The sequence below is a fragment of the Mauremys reevesii genome, linkage group 8 (genome assembly GCF_016161935.1).
Source record: "Mauremys reevesii isolate NIE-2019 linkage group 8, ASM1616193v1, whole genome shotgun sequence".
NCBI classification, from domain to species: domain Eukaryota; kingdom Metazoa; phylum Chordata; order Testudines; family Geoemydidae; genus Mauremys; species Mauremys reevesii.
The window spans coordinates 86,669,139-86,686,165 of NC_052630.1; the positions used below are offsets into that span (position 1 = coordinate 86,669,139).

Here is a 17,027-nt window from a genome sequence, read left to right on the forward strand (position 1 = left end):
TTAAAAAGTCATGACACATCAAAGATGTATAGACTTGGACTGAGACTGAGATGGAAATAGGAAATAGACTTGTTGAAAGTCTCTGCATAAGGATAAAGGGGTAACAAACAAGGGTGATGTCATGGAAGGGGTCTACTATAGGCCACCTAACCAGGAAGACGAGGTGGCTGTGGCTTTTTTTAAACAACTAACAAAATCATCCAAAGCACAGGACTTGGTGGTGATGGGGGACATCAACTACCCAGACACCTGTTGGGAAATAAATACAGCAGGGCACAGATTATCCCAACAAGTTCTTGGAATGCATTGGAGATAATTTTTTATTTCAGAAGGTGGAGAAAGCAACGGGGGGAGACAGGCTCTTCTGGATTTGATTTTGACAAATAGGGAGGAGGAACTGGTTGAGAATTTGAAAGTGGGAGACAGCTGGGTGAAAGTGTTCATGAAATGATAGAGTTCATGTTTCCAAGGAATGGTAGGAGGGAAAACAGCAGAATAAAGACAATGGATTTCAAGAAGGCAAACTTTAGCAAACTCAGGGAGTTGGTAGATAAGATCCCAGGGGAAGCAACTGTAAGAGGAAAAACAGTTTAAGAGAGTTGGCAGTTTTTCAAAGATGTTATTAAGGGCACCAGAGCGAACTATCTCACTGCATAGGAAAGACAGGAAATATGGCAGGAGACCACCATGGCTTAACCAGGAAATCTTCAATAATCTGAAACTCAAAAAAGAGTCCTACAAAAAGTGGAAACTAGGTCAAATTAAAGTGGATGGATACACCACAAGCATGTAGGGACAAAGTTAGAAAGGCGAAAACACAAAACAAATGTAAACAAACTAGAGACATAAAGGGTAACAAGAAAACATTCTACAAATACATTAGAAGCAAAAGGGAGATCAAGGACAGAGTAGGCTCATTACTTGATGAGGAGGGGGGAAGACAAATAATAAAAAATGTAGAAGTGGTGGAAATGCTAAATGACTTTTTTGTTTCAGTTTTCAGTTTTCACCAAAAAGGTTAGTAGTAATTGAATGTCCAAAATAGTAATGCCACTGAAAATCAGAGGCTAAAATAGGAAAGAACATGTTAAAAATTACTTAGACAAGTTAGATGTCTTCAGGTTGGGAGGGCCTGATGAAATACATCCTAGAATACTCAAGGAGCTGACTGAGGAGATATCTGAGCCATTAGTGACTATCTTCAAAAACTTATGGAAGGTGGGAGAGATTCCAGAGGACTGGAAGAGGGCTAATATAGTTCCAATCTATAAAAAGGGGAAATAAGGACAACTCTGGGAATTACAAACCAGTCAGCTTAACTTCAGTACCTGGAAAAATAATGGAGCAAATCATCAAGCAAGCAATTTGCAAACACCTAGAACAGTGGTGGGCAACCTGCGGCCCGTGGATAAAAAAATGAAAAGTAACAGTCAACATGGATTTGTCAAGAATAAATCATGTCAAACCAACCTAATAGCTTTATTTGACAGGGTAACAAGCCTTGTGGAGGGGGGATGCAGTAGATGTGGAATATCTAGACTTTAGTAAGGCTTTTGATACTAAAGTAACTAGGGAAATACAACCTAGATAGAGCTACTACAAGATGGGTGCATAACAGGTTGGAAAACCATTCCCAGAGAGTAGTTATCAGTGGTTCACAGTCAAGCTGGAAGGCCATCTCGAGTGGGGTCTTGCAAGGATCGGTCCTTGGTCTGGTTCAGTTCAATATCTTCATAAATGATTTAGACAATGGCATAGAGAGTACACTATAGTTTGCAGATAATACCAAGCTGAGAGGGGTTGCAAGTGCTTTGGAGGATAGGATTAAAATTCAAAGTGATCTGGACAAACTGGAGAAATGGTCTGAAGTAAATAGGATGAAATTTAACACAGAAAAATGCCAAGTCCTCCACTTAGGATGGAATAATCAGTTGCACACATACAAAATTGGAAATGACTGCCTAGAAAGGAGTACTGCAGAAAGGGATCTGGGGGTCATAGTGCATCACAAGTTAAACATGAGTCAACAGTGTAACACAGTTGCAAAAAAGAGCAAACATTATTCTGGGATGAATTGGCAGGAATGTTGTGAGCAAGATGCAAGAAGTAACTCTTCTGCTCTACTCTGCTCTGATAAGGCCTCATCTGGAGTATTGCATGTAATTCTGGTTACCACATTTCAGAAAAGATGTGGAAAAATTAGAGAGAGGAGAGCAACAAAAATGACAAAGGCCTAGAAAACATGACCTATGAAGAAAGATTGAAAACATTGGGTTTGTTTAGTCTGGAGAAGAGAAGCTTGAGGAGGGGACATGATAACAGTTTTCAAGTACATACATGGTTGTTACAAGGAGGAGGGTGAAAAAATGTTCTCATGAACCTCTGAAGATAGGACAAGAAACAATGGGTTTAAATTGCAGTAAGGAAGGTTTAGGTTGGACATTAGAAAAACTTCTTAACTGTCAGGGTGGTTAAGTACTGGAACAAATTGCCAAGGGAGGTTGTGGAATCTCTTTCACTGGAGGTTTTAAAAACCAGGTTAGACAAACACCTGTCAGGAATGGTCTAGTTATTACCTAGTCCTGCCTTGAGTGCAGGGGACTGGACTAGATGACCTCTCAAGGTCCCTTCCAGCCCTACACTTCTATGATTCTATGACAGTCAGTTTTCCTGTGCACTCATGCTCCCAGAATAGTGGTGCTCTTATGGGCCAGGCAGGACATATGTGTTCAGTTTCTGCTTCCAGTTTCACATCCATAGTTTTAAAATACCTGTGACACTGTGCTTTCAAATTCTTCCCATAAATATATGCAAAGCTGGTTCATAGGCCTGGGCCAGAATAAATTTGTATAAGAGAAAACTATTCAAGAAGGCCTTGTACCACATTAGGATGCATTCCTTCCTCCAAGGCCTTACATGAACTCTCGGAAGCTAGGGATGTTGCCCATCAGCCCACATCTACCATTGCCTTTGAACATCACCTAAAAATGCAATAGGGTATTTTAAAAATGGAGAATCATGACTGTATTTATGAGAGACTCAGAATACTTGGACAAGGACAACAGACTTACAGGAAGTGGTGCGGGCTGAGGGATGTGCTGTCCGCTGCTTCCTGCAGCCACCCTTGGCCTGGAATGGCGAACTGCGGCCAGTGGGAGCTGCAATTGGCCGAACCTGTGGACGATGCAGGTAAATAAACCAGCCCGGCCCGCCAGTGGATTTCCCTGACAGGCCACGTGCCAAAGGTTGCCGATTCCTGGATTATAAGGTCCTTAGAGCAGAGATCATTTCTGTGCTCATTAAATACTAGCAATGAGTGCATTTTCTGATAACTCCTCAGTATACTTATTTCAGTTCTATGTTGTATACTGTTATCTCACCTGTTTTGGGAGTTGGCATTGTTGAACACATATAGTAGTTTTTCATTACTGACCATGGGACATGCTGCAGTCTTTGGTATTATAGAATTACATGATATGGTATTCAGCAAATATTATATTTGACTTAATACTGAAATGATTTCACTGGGGATTCCATTTGATTCAACAGATGCTCCATTTGATAAAATAAGTAGTGATTTTGATTGAATAGCCCCGAGACTCTTTATACAATCTGAAAAATGGATATCTAATTTTGTATACAGCATACCCTTACTGAATTGAATAATATACTTGATACACTAGGGGATACAGAGGTGTAATTACTGCAAAAATAACATCCATTTCAAGGGATGATGTATAGATTTTACAAGGGCTAAGTTTTATAGTTAGGTATTCTTTCCAACATCTAAGTATTCCAATGTACTTGACCTGAATGGCTTCCTATACTTCTGTGCATGTACAAAGGTCAATATTAGACAGAGGGAAGGTTAAGAGTATGTAAGTAAAGCTACAGAGCTCCACAGACAGCATACAAAAAAGTTTTAAAAGAAAATGTCTCTCTCATCATCTGAAAATGTATAGTTGGTGAAAAATATGGAATTTATGTTTTAAACACTCATCTGAATGTATGTAATAATGAGGGTGGAATTTGCATATAGGCTATGAAAGATGCCTCATCCCCACAAGAAGTGTTTGCAAGATTTGGCCCTAAATCAGATGTACACAATGAAGTTCAGACATAGTTTTCATATTTAAATATACTAGACTTTTCTTAGGCAGTATGGGTTGAGAGGCAGTGGAGTCTAGGAGAAGAGGCTAGATGACTACTCAGTTCTAATCCTGAATCTGACACTGGCCTGCTTTGTGGCCTTGTGCAAGTCCTTTCATTTTCTGTCTTAGTTTCCCCAACTGTAAGCTGGGGATGATAAATTTCCCCTACCTTACAGAGCAATTGGGAGGATTAATTAGTTGATATTTTGAAAAATCTAAGTGTTATATAAGGGTAATGATGATGGTGATGATGGATGGATGGGATTTTCAAAAGTGCTCGTTGACTTTCATGGGAGTAGAATTAGGCCAACACTTACTACTGAAAAGCCTTGTAGTAAGAGATCTTTTGGTTGGTAAGCAGGGAGTCATCAAAAAGAGACTATAGAAAGGGCATTAACTCAGAAGGAGTGTACAGACAAAATAACATGAGACTGAAAATGGACCTCTGAGATGCTGCAATAACAGAAAGAGAAATCAGTGAACCCATGCTCATCTAGCTGAAGGGGCATGTGGTTCAGCAGGTGAATATAAACAGAATAAAATTACCAAAGCAAAGAATACTAGACAGGGAAGAAAAAGATTAAATCATGACACCTTTCAGAAACATGGTGTGACATTCTGTACCTTGGGAGAGCACCCTGTAACCCCCATAGTCCTCATTTATATACGAGTGTGATCTTGCATATAAAGCAGGCCGTGTAAGGTATTAGGGGAAAGGTTATGATCTGCTGAACGTAATTTTTCTATCCATATATGTATATCATTAATGCATATGAAGTTATGAGTATCCTGTTGTATGGTTGTCACTAAAACATGCTGTAAATTGGGGAATCAGCCAGATATTAGCTCCCCAGAGACAAAAGCAAGGAGAGTAACCAACACCTGGGTGGGGTATCAAACAACCCATCAACAGCAATTGTCCAGTAAGGGAGCTACAATTCAATGACTCACCTGCATGAGGCCACACCAGGGGAACTGCTCAACATTGCCTGGAGACTCAGCAATGCACGCAGACATGCCTGGACTTGTGTTCTACAAGCACACGGGACTGAGGATATAAAACAGAACACAGGGCCCCGTGCTTGGCCTTTTCTCCTGCTCCCACCTATGCTGCAAGCAACAAGGATACTGAAGACTTGAGACTTCAACAGAGGACACTGGCCCAGATTTCAAGGGTGAAATCTGTGTACTATGAACTGCAATATACAGTGGAGTGAGAAAAACTGCTAATCTAGATGTTGCCCAGTCTATGAGAGGTTAGACTGCATGCTTATATTTTCTTTTCTTTTGGTAACTAATTCGAACTTTTTGCCTATCACTTAAAATCTATTTTTGTAGTCAATACTTTTAACTGTTTATCTTTATCAGTGAGTTTGCTTGAAGTGTGTGGCAAATCTGCTCAGGTTTGCAAAGTCTGGTGTATGTCCACTTTCCATTGATGAAGTGGTGAACCAATTAATAAATTTGCACTGCTCATCTTGAGCAGTGCAAGACAGTATATTCATAGAATCATAGGACTGGAAAGGACCTCAAGAGGTCATCTAGTCCAGTCCCCTGCACTCACGGCAGGACTAGGTATTATCTAGACAATTCCTGGCAGGTATTTGTCTAAACTGCTCTTAAAAATCTCCAATGATGGAGATTCCACAACCTCCCTAGGCAATTTATTCCAGTGCTTAACCACGCCTGACAGTTAGGAAGTTTTTCCCTAATGTCCACCCTAAACCTCCCTTGCTGCAATTTAAGCCCATTGCTTCTTGTCCTATACTCAGAGGTTAAGAACAATTTTTCTCCCTTTTCCTTGTAACAATCTTCTATGTACTTGAAAACTGTTATCATGTCCCCTCACAGTCTCTTCTTTTCCAGACTAAACTAACCTAATTTTTTCAATCCTCCCTCATTGGTCATGTTTTCTAGACCTTTAAATCATTTTTGTTGCTCTTCTCTGGACTTTCTCCACATCTTTTCTGAAATGTGGTGCCCAGAACTGGACACAATACTCCAGTTGAGGCCTAGACTAGAGCGGAAGAACTACTTCTCGTGTCTTAGGGTACGTCCAGACTACCCGCCGTATCGGCGGGTAGCGATCGATTTTTCGGGGATCGATATATCGCGTCTCATCTAGACGTGATATATCGATCCACGAACGCGCTCCTGTCGACTCCGGAACTCCACTGGAGTGAGCGGCGTTAGCGGAGTCGACATGGGGAGCCACGGACGTCGATCCTGCGCCGTGAGGGCCCGAGGTAAATCGATCTAAGATACTTTGACTTCAGCTACGCTATTCACGTAGCTGAAGTTGTGTATCTTAGATCGATACTCCCTCCCAGTGTAGACCAGCCCTTACTTACAACACTCCTGCTAATACATCCCAGAATGATGTTCACTTTTTTTGCAACAGTGTTACACTGTTGACTCATATTTAGCTTATGGTCCACTATGATGCCCAGATCCCTTTCCGCAGTACTCCTTCCTAGGCAGTCATTTCCCATTTTGTATGTGTGCAAATTTTGTATATTTTTGAGGTACATTGCTGGGAGCTGCAGGGATTTGGCTGGTGCCTTTCCCCGTGTGATTCATGAGTGGCTCTGGGAGCATTCATGCAATATTGCTGGGTGTGGGGCTCCACATGCGGTTGTGCTGAGTGATAACAGCACCTGAAGGGGTTTGCTGCTGTTCACTAGCAAGGCATTGTGAGAGACAGCCCAGGCTGGAGAGAGTTCAGGTGGGCACAGCAGTCCCACGGTCCCAGGCTGCACCCTGGGGATCCCATCACACATGGGTTTCATGTTCCCCTTTCTTTTGTTCTTCCTCCTATTCATCCATCTACTTATAATGCTTCCATCACTCTGGTAGCTGCTGAGCAGCAAGGTATACTTCTCTACACCATTTTGTTGATGTATTACGCTCTAGCTTATGCGCAGTGGAATACCAATGACATACCTAGTATATTTGGAGTGTTTTTCTCACACATCTGGTATCTTATACAGTAGACAAATGGTTAACACAGACTGAAATGGGATAAATGGCAGGAATAGTCATGTCACGCAGAAGCAGATGAAGATTTGGGCTACAGGGCACTGGAGCTATGTCCTAGATGGCATACGCTGGATCTTCAATTAAATGGTCAGAAAACAAGGTGCTGCAACTGGTGGAAATGGAGGAATGAGATTCAGGTTTGGAATCTCGGTTGACAATTAATAGTGTATATTACTAGAAACTGAAGTAGGATTGAGTCAGATATCTGACTACTATATTCAAATGTCAGCAGAGATAGAAATGAATGACTGGGAAGCTATAAACAGCTAATGCCGTTCAGAAACTCCACACTATATACTGAATTGGAATGCCCCTTGTTATTGATGTAATGACAGCTACACCATCTGTATAAGAGCACCTGACTTTTTGAACAGCGTGAAGAACTCCAAAGGACTGTAGAAGTAGCATAAAAGTAGCATAATTGTACAAAGGGCAGAGGAGAAATGAATCTGGATTTAATAAGATCTCAGAGGAAAGGAAACAAGGAAACTTCCCCCAACAGACACCAAAAATAGTACCAGACTCTGAGATCAATAAATATAACTTTAAGTGTATCAGAAATAAGGCCCTGAAAAGTTAAGCACTCTCTGTTAAGGAGAGAAAGGCAGACAAGAAAGCCTAATTAAACAGGAATCAAAGGATTTACACTTAGACTAGGGAAATGTGGAGTGTTAATGCGTGGCTACCACAGCATGACTGCTAGAGAAGAAATAGATACAAGGAAAAGAAAAGGAGCTGTTACTATTTGGGTTAATTCACTTAGCAAGGAGTCCTCCCTTCCCCATCTCCAATAAATTCCACTTTAGTTCAGAATGCTTCCCCCAGCTCTCCTCACTTCTTAACCCTGGTTTAGAGCTACCCATGGTGCACTGCTCTCTGTGTCAAGGCCAAAGCTGCTACTGTGGATCCATTCTGCCGATACAAGAAACAGCGGTTTAATTACAGAGCCGGCTGTACATCAACGTAATTTGAATCCACTTGACTCTGTAGTGTAGCTATAGCCTTAATCTCATTTATGGGCTTGAGTGGTGTGCTGCACTTGTGCCGACCCTATGCCCATTAGTGAATTTCACCCTCAGAGCTGAAACAGGATTTAACTGGCATGGAAAGCTTTTCATGAGCACGCTGTGTAGGGGGTGAATTTCACACAGAGGAAGCAGGGTTAAATAGCAATGTGTAAAGTTACCCGAAAGTGGTTAATACTATAGAACATCAAGAATGTGAAGATTTGCAAGAAGCACACAGGTATCTCAACCCAGGTGATATTTTTAGCATTGATGGATTCTAGTGAATTTCCAATTAAAAGTTAATACTATATCAGCACATAGTAATGTAGGATTTATTGTCACCATCACCAGGATGCAGAACAGCATGAAACACCAAGATGTTATCTTCCTGCCTGGAACATACTGTGCAGGAAGGGGAAATGAATAAATTGTGCTTTTCAATTCAGGAAAAAACAGGTGCATTACTCAAAAAAGGGACTATGGTACCATGCCTCAATACATAAGCCAAGATAGGCAGCAATGTGTGGCTACTGTGAACAGAGCCTGTGCTAGAAAAGGTGTTTGGTGGAGGAGGTGGTAAAGGAGTGAGAGAAACCAGAAAAGTGGTACAGGAAAAGAAAGAGACAGCGGAGATGATGCAAGTAACGGAACAGAGGATGATTTTGCACAGCTTCTGAAACTCAGCAAGGGTAGACAGCAATAGAATGGACATCCATTCCTTAGCAGGCCTGGAAGCAGGACTTCTGAAATGCTACAGTTGCTAGAATGCTGCTAAGAAACTGAATTGATGGGTATTACTGTCTGCTGCTTAATATGGCCAAGCTAAAGTCAGGAGATGGAAAGAGAGACTGATGAAAACTACTGATGTGTGAACCTTGAGATGCTGATCTGAATTTATCTCAAACTCTTTGTTCTGAAAATCAGATTAGAAATCATGTGAGACTAGATATTCTTACAAGAGTTCCTGCGATTCCTGCTTTTGACTCCAAGATAAGCTGTCATGTGATGTTTGGTACTTCCAATTCCAGGCCTGGCATAAATTATATATAAAAATAATTACCCCAATTGTTTTAAAAAAGAAGTGATTAGTCAAATTCCACTTAAAAAAATTTAATCAAGAGGAATAAAAGATAGGTTACTTCTACAGGATTCCATAAAAAAAAAAATTAATTCACTTCAAACTTAAAGAATATCAGAAAATTGGAGGCACTTGACGAGCCATACCTAAACAGGCCTATGTTAGCAACAGCTTTACAGCCATTTCACAGATAAGAGAGCTTCCAGTAAACTGTTTCCAAAGTTGATGTTTCAATTACTGTCTGATATATCATTAACAAGTTGCTTATATAATGCTACATACCACACAATACGTTTAATTTAATATTCATTTTAATAATGTGGGGATGAAATTGATTTGATAAGTCATGTATGAGATTTCATTTAGCATTTGAATTATTATTTTATAAAGTAATTGACCTAATCACGAGCTCCTGATACAACAGGGATAGGTACCTTTGAAACAAGCAGGATGATAGATAGATAGATAGATAGATAGATAGATAGATAGATAGATAGATAGATAGATAGATAGATGGTTGTACACAATTGTTGATGGTTATATTGTATTGGGTAAAGAATTCAATACAGTACAAGTGAAAACTACTTTTTCCTACAAAACAATTTTCATGCATAGCCCTTTCTTCTTCCAATTGGTAAGAAAGCTATTTGAAGTCCCTTTCTGATAGACCTTGCAGATATCACAGCTCTTGTCCTAACTACCATCCTTTCCTCCACTTCCAACTCCAAGAAAAAATCCGCTACACATCCATGGCTTTACAGTTTCTGGAGTGACATTCCTTCATTCCCCAAAGTTCCACCCAAATCCAGAAGCACACTGAATTCCCTATGTTTCCTGCTACCTTAACAAAGCTGAATTTTTAGGTGAATACTGCCTAATATGAATTCTAGTAAAATACGGATTAATAATGCTATGAAAGGCAGCTACTTTATTACAGTTCAGAGATATAAGTAGTGTTCATGTTAGTTCAGTGAGCATCTTACCTGGTTTGAGGTGAGCAAATGGAATTTCACCTGTTAACAGTTCCCAGAGACACAAAGCATAGCTGAAAACATCAGCTTTTATAGTGTATCGAGTACACTGAGTGAATACCTCAGGGGCCATCCAGCGTAGGTTCTGTGCATCAAAAAAACATTAATAATATGTTAATGGAGTGTTTTGTTCCTTTGCAGAGGATTTTTCTTTCTTTCTTTCTTTCACAAAATCTTCTAATAACAAATAGTTATGATAGCATAGGCAATTCGTGCAGTAAATCACCATACATTATATTGTGTCTTCAGGATTAGCATGGAATTCATTTCACCTGCATAAAGCTAGCATAATCAGGCTTTAGGTAAGAGAAGAGTAGCGTTGAGAGTGGTGCAGGAGTCAGGACTGGCTCTAGGCTCCAGCATAGCAAGCATGTGCTTGGGGCAGCACAATTCCAGGGGCAGCATTCCAGCCATTCTTTTTTTTTTTGTTGGTTTGTTTGGGCAGTAGTGCTCTTGGAGCTTGGAGTGGCAAAAAACCAAGAGCTGGCCCTGGCAGGAGTTGAAATCTACACTTCCAGTCTGAGACCAGGGTACAGAGCTTTAGCATGTCTAACTCCCTTTAACTACTACTCCAATTTAGGAGCTGGAATAATGATAATGACAACTATGCAGGGTATTAGAAGGACTGGATTGGTGTATACATTAATCCTTTGGCTTCTCTCCTGGGCTATCATTGCATTTTGCAGGCACACATCTATGTGGCTGCTTCACAAACAACCTGCCACCCACTGGGCTCATGAGGAGTAGTGGGTCTTACTCTGCTCCTCTGCTACAGGGTATTGTCTTTTAAAAAGTTGGGCCCATATGAGCAATTTATTTGAAATAACTATACTGAGAAAAGAACTCAGAAAGAAAATCCATGTTGGATAACTGATTCCCTGTCAGAAATTCAGACTATCAGAAAGCAATATATATATATGGGATGGTTTGCATGTTATGCCTAAAAATTCAGGGGTGATAGTGCTAAAATGAGAACCATATAATAATATTGTTTTTTGGGCACACAGTAGGGAGCTCATTTGTGAGTGCATAGTATGCATATTTTGTATCCAATAATTTCTGCTATTACAAAGGCTGATCTCAAACACTAAGAAAAAATTAGCATACAAAAGAAACAAAGCATTACACTGTCACTGTACAACATCATTGATTCCAGCAAAAACATATCTAATCTCATCATTTTCTCCTAGGCTGAGTTTGCACATAAATAGTATACTAATTAAATGGAAAAGAACAAGAAGGAAACCCCAGGTTGTTTTGTCATGTTGTCTTCATCCAGGGACTGCAGAAATCTAGATTCTGAGACAAAAAAAAGGAAAGCTTTTTAAATAAACAACACTAAAGATAAACCTCATTTTACAGAAGTCTTGGTGGAAACCCAGGACTTCCATAAAATTGGGGTTTTGTAAAATCAAGAGGAAATACAATATCCCACTATTAGATAAAGATACATGAAGGTATTCCCGATAAAATGGAGCGTCTTACATCAGCGAGCCAGATCTTCAGCTGCTATAAATTGGCATATATTCATTGGCTTTCATGGCGATTTATACCAGCTGAGGATCTGTCTCAGAGTTTCTAAACTCAGGGTTAACTGTACTGGTGTGTCTAACTTCATTTAGATTCAAAACAAACAACACCAAAAACCTATACTAAAATTCAAAGGCACAGAAGACTGGCACTCTGATTTAATGTCATACTCCCTTTCAGCTGGCTGGTGATATGAAAGCTACAGGCTGCTCTAGTAGACTTCAGTTTCATAAGATCTTGTATGACTATAGCAAAGGCAATATATGAAATATTGATTGATTTATTTAGATGTAAATGATACATAAGTGCCTACCCAGAACTTTGGTACTTTGAGACACGTTAAAAGTACACTCCTACCTGTACAAACAAGAACACACCTAGCAGCATCCCCAACCAGAATATAGCCAGCAGAAAAGAAAAATATTTATCCGCTCAGCCATCCCTACAACTACCAGACCCCACTGCATCCCTCCTTCTCCAGTAGCCTAGGAAAGTAGGTGGGATTTGCAAAGTGCCTTACTCTAATTTGGACTATTTCAAAGTTAAGGGCTCCTCACAGATGCTGTCCAGAGCATCGCCCTCCTCCCTCTCTTTAAAATTATGCTCAGGTACCTCTGCTGATTACAACTGCACTGATGTGGCACAGCGACTGAGTTGGTATCTCAGATAGGCAGGTCCCAGGACATTTAGGGCTTTATAGGTGGAAACCAACTCCTTAAATTTCACTCAACACCAACAGGCAGCCACATGTGCCTCAGCCAGAAAATCTACTTAATTAGTGAGCCATTGCATTTGGCATCAGCCTCAGATCATTATGGGGAAGCCCGGTCAAAATTTGTCACGACAAGAGGTATGATTACACTGCGAACACGCCCCTCCCCCCAAACCCGGGGCTGCGAGTCTCAGAGCCTGGTCAGCTGACTTGGGCTCATGCTATGGGGCTGAAAATAGCAGTGTGGATCAAAGGTGGTGGGTCACAGAGCCTGGGATCCAGCCTGAGTGGCAACATCTGCACAGCTATTTTTACCCCCATAGCATGAGCCCTGATAGCCTATGTCAGTTGACCTGGGCTCTGAGACTCGCTCTCGCGGGTGGTTTTGTTTTGCAGTGTAGACATACCCAGAGTTCCATATCTGAATGGAATAGCCACAATCTCTTCTCCAGATGAAGATGAAAGAAAGCTCTCCTGGCCCCTGCTGCTCTAGGATTCTGTGATAAAAGCAGGGCTCCAACACTACCCCTGGACTGTGAACTCTAGTAACAAAAGATAGGAACACATCCTCAATTAAAGGGGCAGACAAAACCCTTGCCATTTCCCCCAGTTTCTTCCTCCATCCTACCAGCACAACTGCCTTCTGATCTAGATTGAGGCCAGGCCATTAGAACCTCATCCAGGATCCAGTCTTGGCTAGACACTGGGTAAGGTGTTCAACTGCACTGGTTGAGTTAAATGAGATATGTGGAGCAGGGGCTTATTGGCATTCTGAAAGTACTGTAGCTTGTACATGGACTGCAGCCTTGCCTCCTCTCTTACTCTCCACACAACCCTATATGCACCTTTAATAAGAGAGAGTACAAGATGGAACCCTGCAGAACTCAGCAGGACACAACTGCAATTGCCCAAATCTACTCTCCGGGATATTTTTCAGAGAGATAATGAAGCAAAGTACAGCCTCATTAACTTTCTGATTCAGCAGAGAAAACAGAGCCCTAGTTTTTGAGAACTTGCTGACATTTTTCAGATTAATCACCAACACCTCACCTCCAAAATCAGCAACAACAGCATGGCCATCTTCATAGAGAAGAATATTGTGGCTGTAAAGAAAGACAATTGTTAGCATAGATAACAGTACGATAGTGCCCTGAAGCAATAGTGCATTTTAAGGTTCTACCTCTTTTAGGGTGACCAGACAGCAAATGTGAAAACTTGGGACAGGCATGGAGGGGGGGAGGGGTTAATAGGAGCCGATATAAGAAAAAGACCCAAAAATCGGGACTGTCCCAATAAAATCAGGACATCTGGTCACCCTAGCCTCTTTATTGTGCTTGCTAGTATCTCAACCCCTTTTCAAGCAGAGGCTTGTCTGTACAACTGCCATCTCGTACAACAGAGTATACCTACCCCCACTCAGAGGACTAAAAAAGGCAAACCTGACAATTTTATAAATCAAAATGTCAGAGACATTTTCTAATTAGTTGTGGAACAAATACATTTTCTCATTAGTAGTAGAGCAAATATAACAGATTTATGAATTACCGGTATGTGCACAGCATTACCAAAGTGAAAAAGATGACATTTGAAGATGAACCCAATGGTAGCCTTTAAATAAAATTATAAGGCCTGATTCTCCTCTCACACTAGTTTTACACCACTGTAACTCCATTAAATTAATCCCTAATTTACATGGATGGAAGAGCAGAAGCAGGCCTGTAGAGGCTAAATATTAGGGGATAACTGCTAGGAGGCACTGGAGCCTCATGAGGATGAGAAAACATAAATACATATTTGAAAATATTTTAGACTGATTTTCAAAAGATTATTTCCCTTTGCATCACAAAGGCCTTATTTAATTTGCCCAGAATTACATTCCACTTTGCTCTGATTTTCATCAGCTCTAAATGGAAAAGTGCCAATTTGGTATTGCTCACCTAGATTTCAGATCGTTATGACGCTGTCTGAGGAGGTGGAAAAATGGGGGCCCTTATCATATTTCTGCACAAAGGGACCCTAGGCTACACTGATCACAGAGGAAGTATGGTACAAACTTCACTGTTATGAGACACAAGCTACCTTACCTTTTACCTTAGATTTTTAAAAATATCTGTGAAGACATTATTTGTGTATAATTTCTCAAATGTTTTAGGCACTTAAGTTTAGACACAGTCTTTCCTTCAGCAGCAGATATACTGTGCACCTCCTAATTATGCCTGGTTTATTTTAACTGTCTGATGCTCACAGACCAGATGCCAGCTCATGCCAAGGCCCGAGACCTCACTGAACACTTATAAATGCATAACTGGAAACCAGTCTTACTTACCTGTGTGTTAGCATTATCAAAATAAATATTAAATGTTAGGTTGATGAGAATGTGTTTAGTGTTCTATAAAATGCTCGTAGTAGGCCACATGTATTCTTCTCAGCCAACTATACCCCAGGTTATAAAGTAAAAGCAAGCATTTGCATTGGAAACCTCTGTGACTATGTAACTCATCAAATAGGGAAAAAGCCTTGTGTAATGCAAATGATGGCCTCTAACAAGAAGTTAAATCCTGTTCATTAAATGCAAATGAGCTATTGTGTGAGGTTAAGGATCAAAGACTTTATTAAGTGCATTCCTCCTCCCGCTCCCACACCACGAAGAAGGGATCTTCATGGGAACTGTTGATGTCAGCTTTGTTTCTGTGAGAAGGAGACACATGGAAAAAATCTACATCTCTTTGCTGTTTGAATTCACATGGAGCCAGAGACTCTAAACTGAAGTGAGAGATCACCCAGTTATCCCTGGGTTTGCCCTGAAAGACATTTTGAATTGACAGATCACTACAACTCTGCCACTCTTAGGATTTAGATTGCAACTTATTTGTGTTATATGCCTGTTTGCTTTAACCTGTAAATAACTCTCATTTCCTTTTCCTAACTTTAGATAGTTTATTACAGGATTGGATACAGGCTTTGTCTTTGGTGTAAAATCTAGGGTGTACCAATTGATCTGGGTTAAGCGACTGATCTCTTGGGACCGGAAGCAACCTGAATATTTTGTGATGTTTGGTATAAGTGACCATTTTTCACTAAGTCCAGCTTGCCTGGATGGCAAGACAGACTGGAGAACCTAAGGGGATTGTTTGTGATTCTGTGGTACTACTGATACAGTGATCCAATCCAGGAGTTCACATTTGTTACTGGGTGGGTGAAATCTAATTATAGAACATACCACCAGTTTTGGGTGTCTGCCTGGTGTTTGACAGTCTACCCTGAGGTAGGCATTCACAGTCATCAGTCACTCCAGACAATGTGACAGACTGAACATCCATACGACTATAACTTACGCAAACAAACTCCAAGGTGAAATCCTGGTCTCATTGAAGTTAACAGGAGTTTTGTGATTAATTTTAATGAGTCCAGGATTTCACCCCTACACTCTATTCATGTTTGAGCTCCATGGTGTCCCTGTTTATAGTATCTCAGGGAATTAAGTATGGAACAACTCATGACTTTTGTCAAAACTTTTTTGACAGAAAGGGCTAGATCCACATCTGGTGTAAATCGACATCGCTCCATTGACTTCAGGGGTGTTAGTACCACTTAGTGCAGTGGTTTTCAAGTCTTTTCATTTGTGGACCCCCCAAAAATGTATAATTGGAATCTTAGACACAGTCTGCAGACGCCCAGGTGTTTGTGGAGCACAGGTTGAAAACCACTGACTTAATGTATTACTGCTTTATCTTCTGAGTAGTGAAATCAATTTTCCTTGTCATTGTGTGACTCTGGGGTGATTACATTTGTAATATAGTATTCATTACTGGACACCACATTACCAGAAAACTATTGAAAAAAAACTGGGGGGAGAATAGTAAAGATGCCATATATTCTGTCTACTCTGCTGGACACAGTATATGGGATAAATTTACAAAAATGCTTGAAAGTATTTAGGCCCAAAGAAGTAGACAGGTAGGAGTTAAGAAGGGAACTGATTTCAATGAGGATTAAGTGCCTCGGCATCTTTGAAAATCCGACTAGGTGCTTATCTGCATCTTTAGGCACCAAAATACTGTTTAAAAATGTGCTCCTTACAAGCCTATGCCCCATTGACTTTCAATGGTACTTAGGATCCTTAAATACCTACGTAACTTTGAAAAAGGAACTTAGGATTCTAAGTCTCTTAGGCACTTTTGAAATTTTTACCTTAGATCTTTAAAACTTGGGAGGTACAATAGCTTACTGGTTAGCACCCATGGTAGCGAGTTAGTGCACCTGAGTTCCACTCCCATCGATACACTAACTTGCTCTACAGACTTGGGATACCATATGCCCTCTCTATGCCTCAGTTTCCTCATCTGTAAAATGGAGATAATGCTTACTCTGCTCTTTCCTGGGTGCTGGCTGGTGAGTCTTGCCCACATGCTCAGGGTTTAACTGATCACCATATTTGGTTAGGGGTTTGTTACAGGAGTGGGTGGGTGAGATTCTGTG

At 40.7% G+C, this 17,027-nt stretch overlaps 1 protein-coding gene across 2 annotated transcripts in view; it reads right to left on the minus strand.

Annotated features, from left to right (window-relative positions):
• Positions 1-17,027, minus strand: part of LOC120369671 (serine/threonine-protein kinase TNNI3K) — a 166,536-nt gene that overhangs the window by 43,960 nt on the left and 105,549 nt on the right. For both annotated transcript variants that reach the window (XM_039483218.1, XM_039483219.1), the window contains 3 exons: positions 13,599-13,651; positions 11,553-11,605; positions 10,259-10,391 (listed from right to left, as the gene is read on the minus strand). In XM_039483218.1, coding sequence (XP_039339152.1) covers positions 10,259-10,391; positions 11,553-11,605; positions 13,599-13,651 — 239 coding nt within the window. The remainder of the gene's footprint in view (positions 1-10,258; positions 10,392-11,552; positions 11,606-13,598; positions 13,652-17,027) is intronic.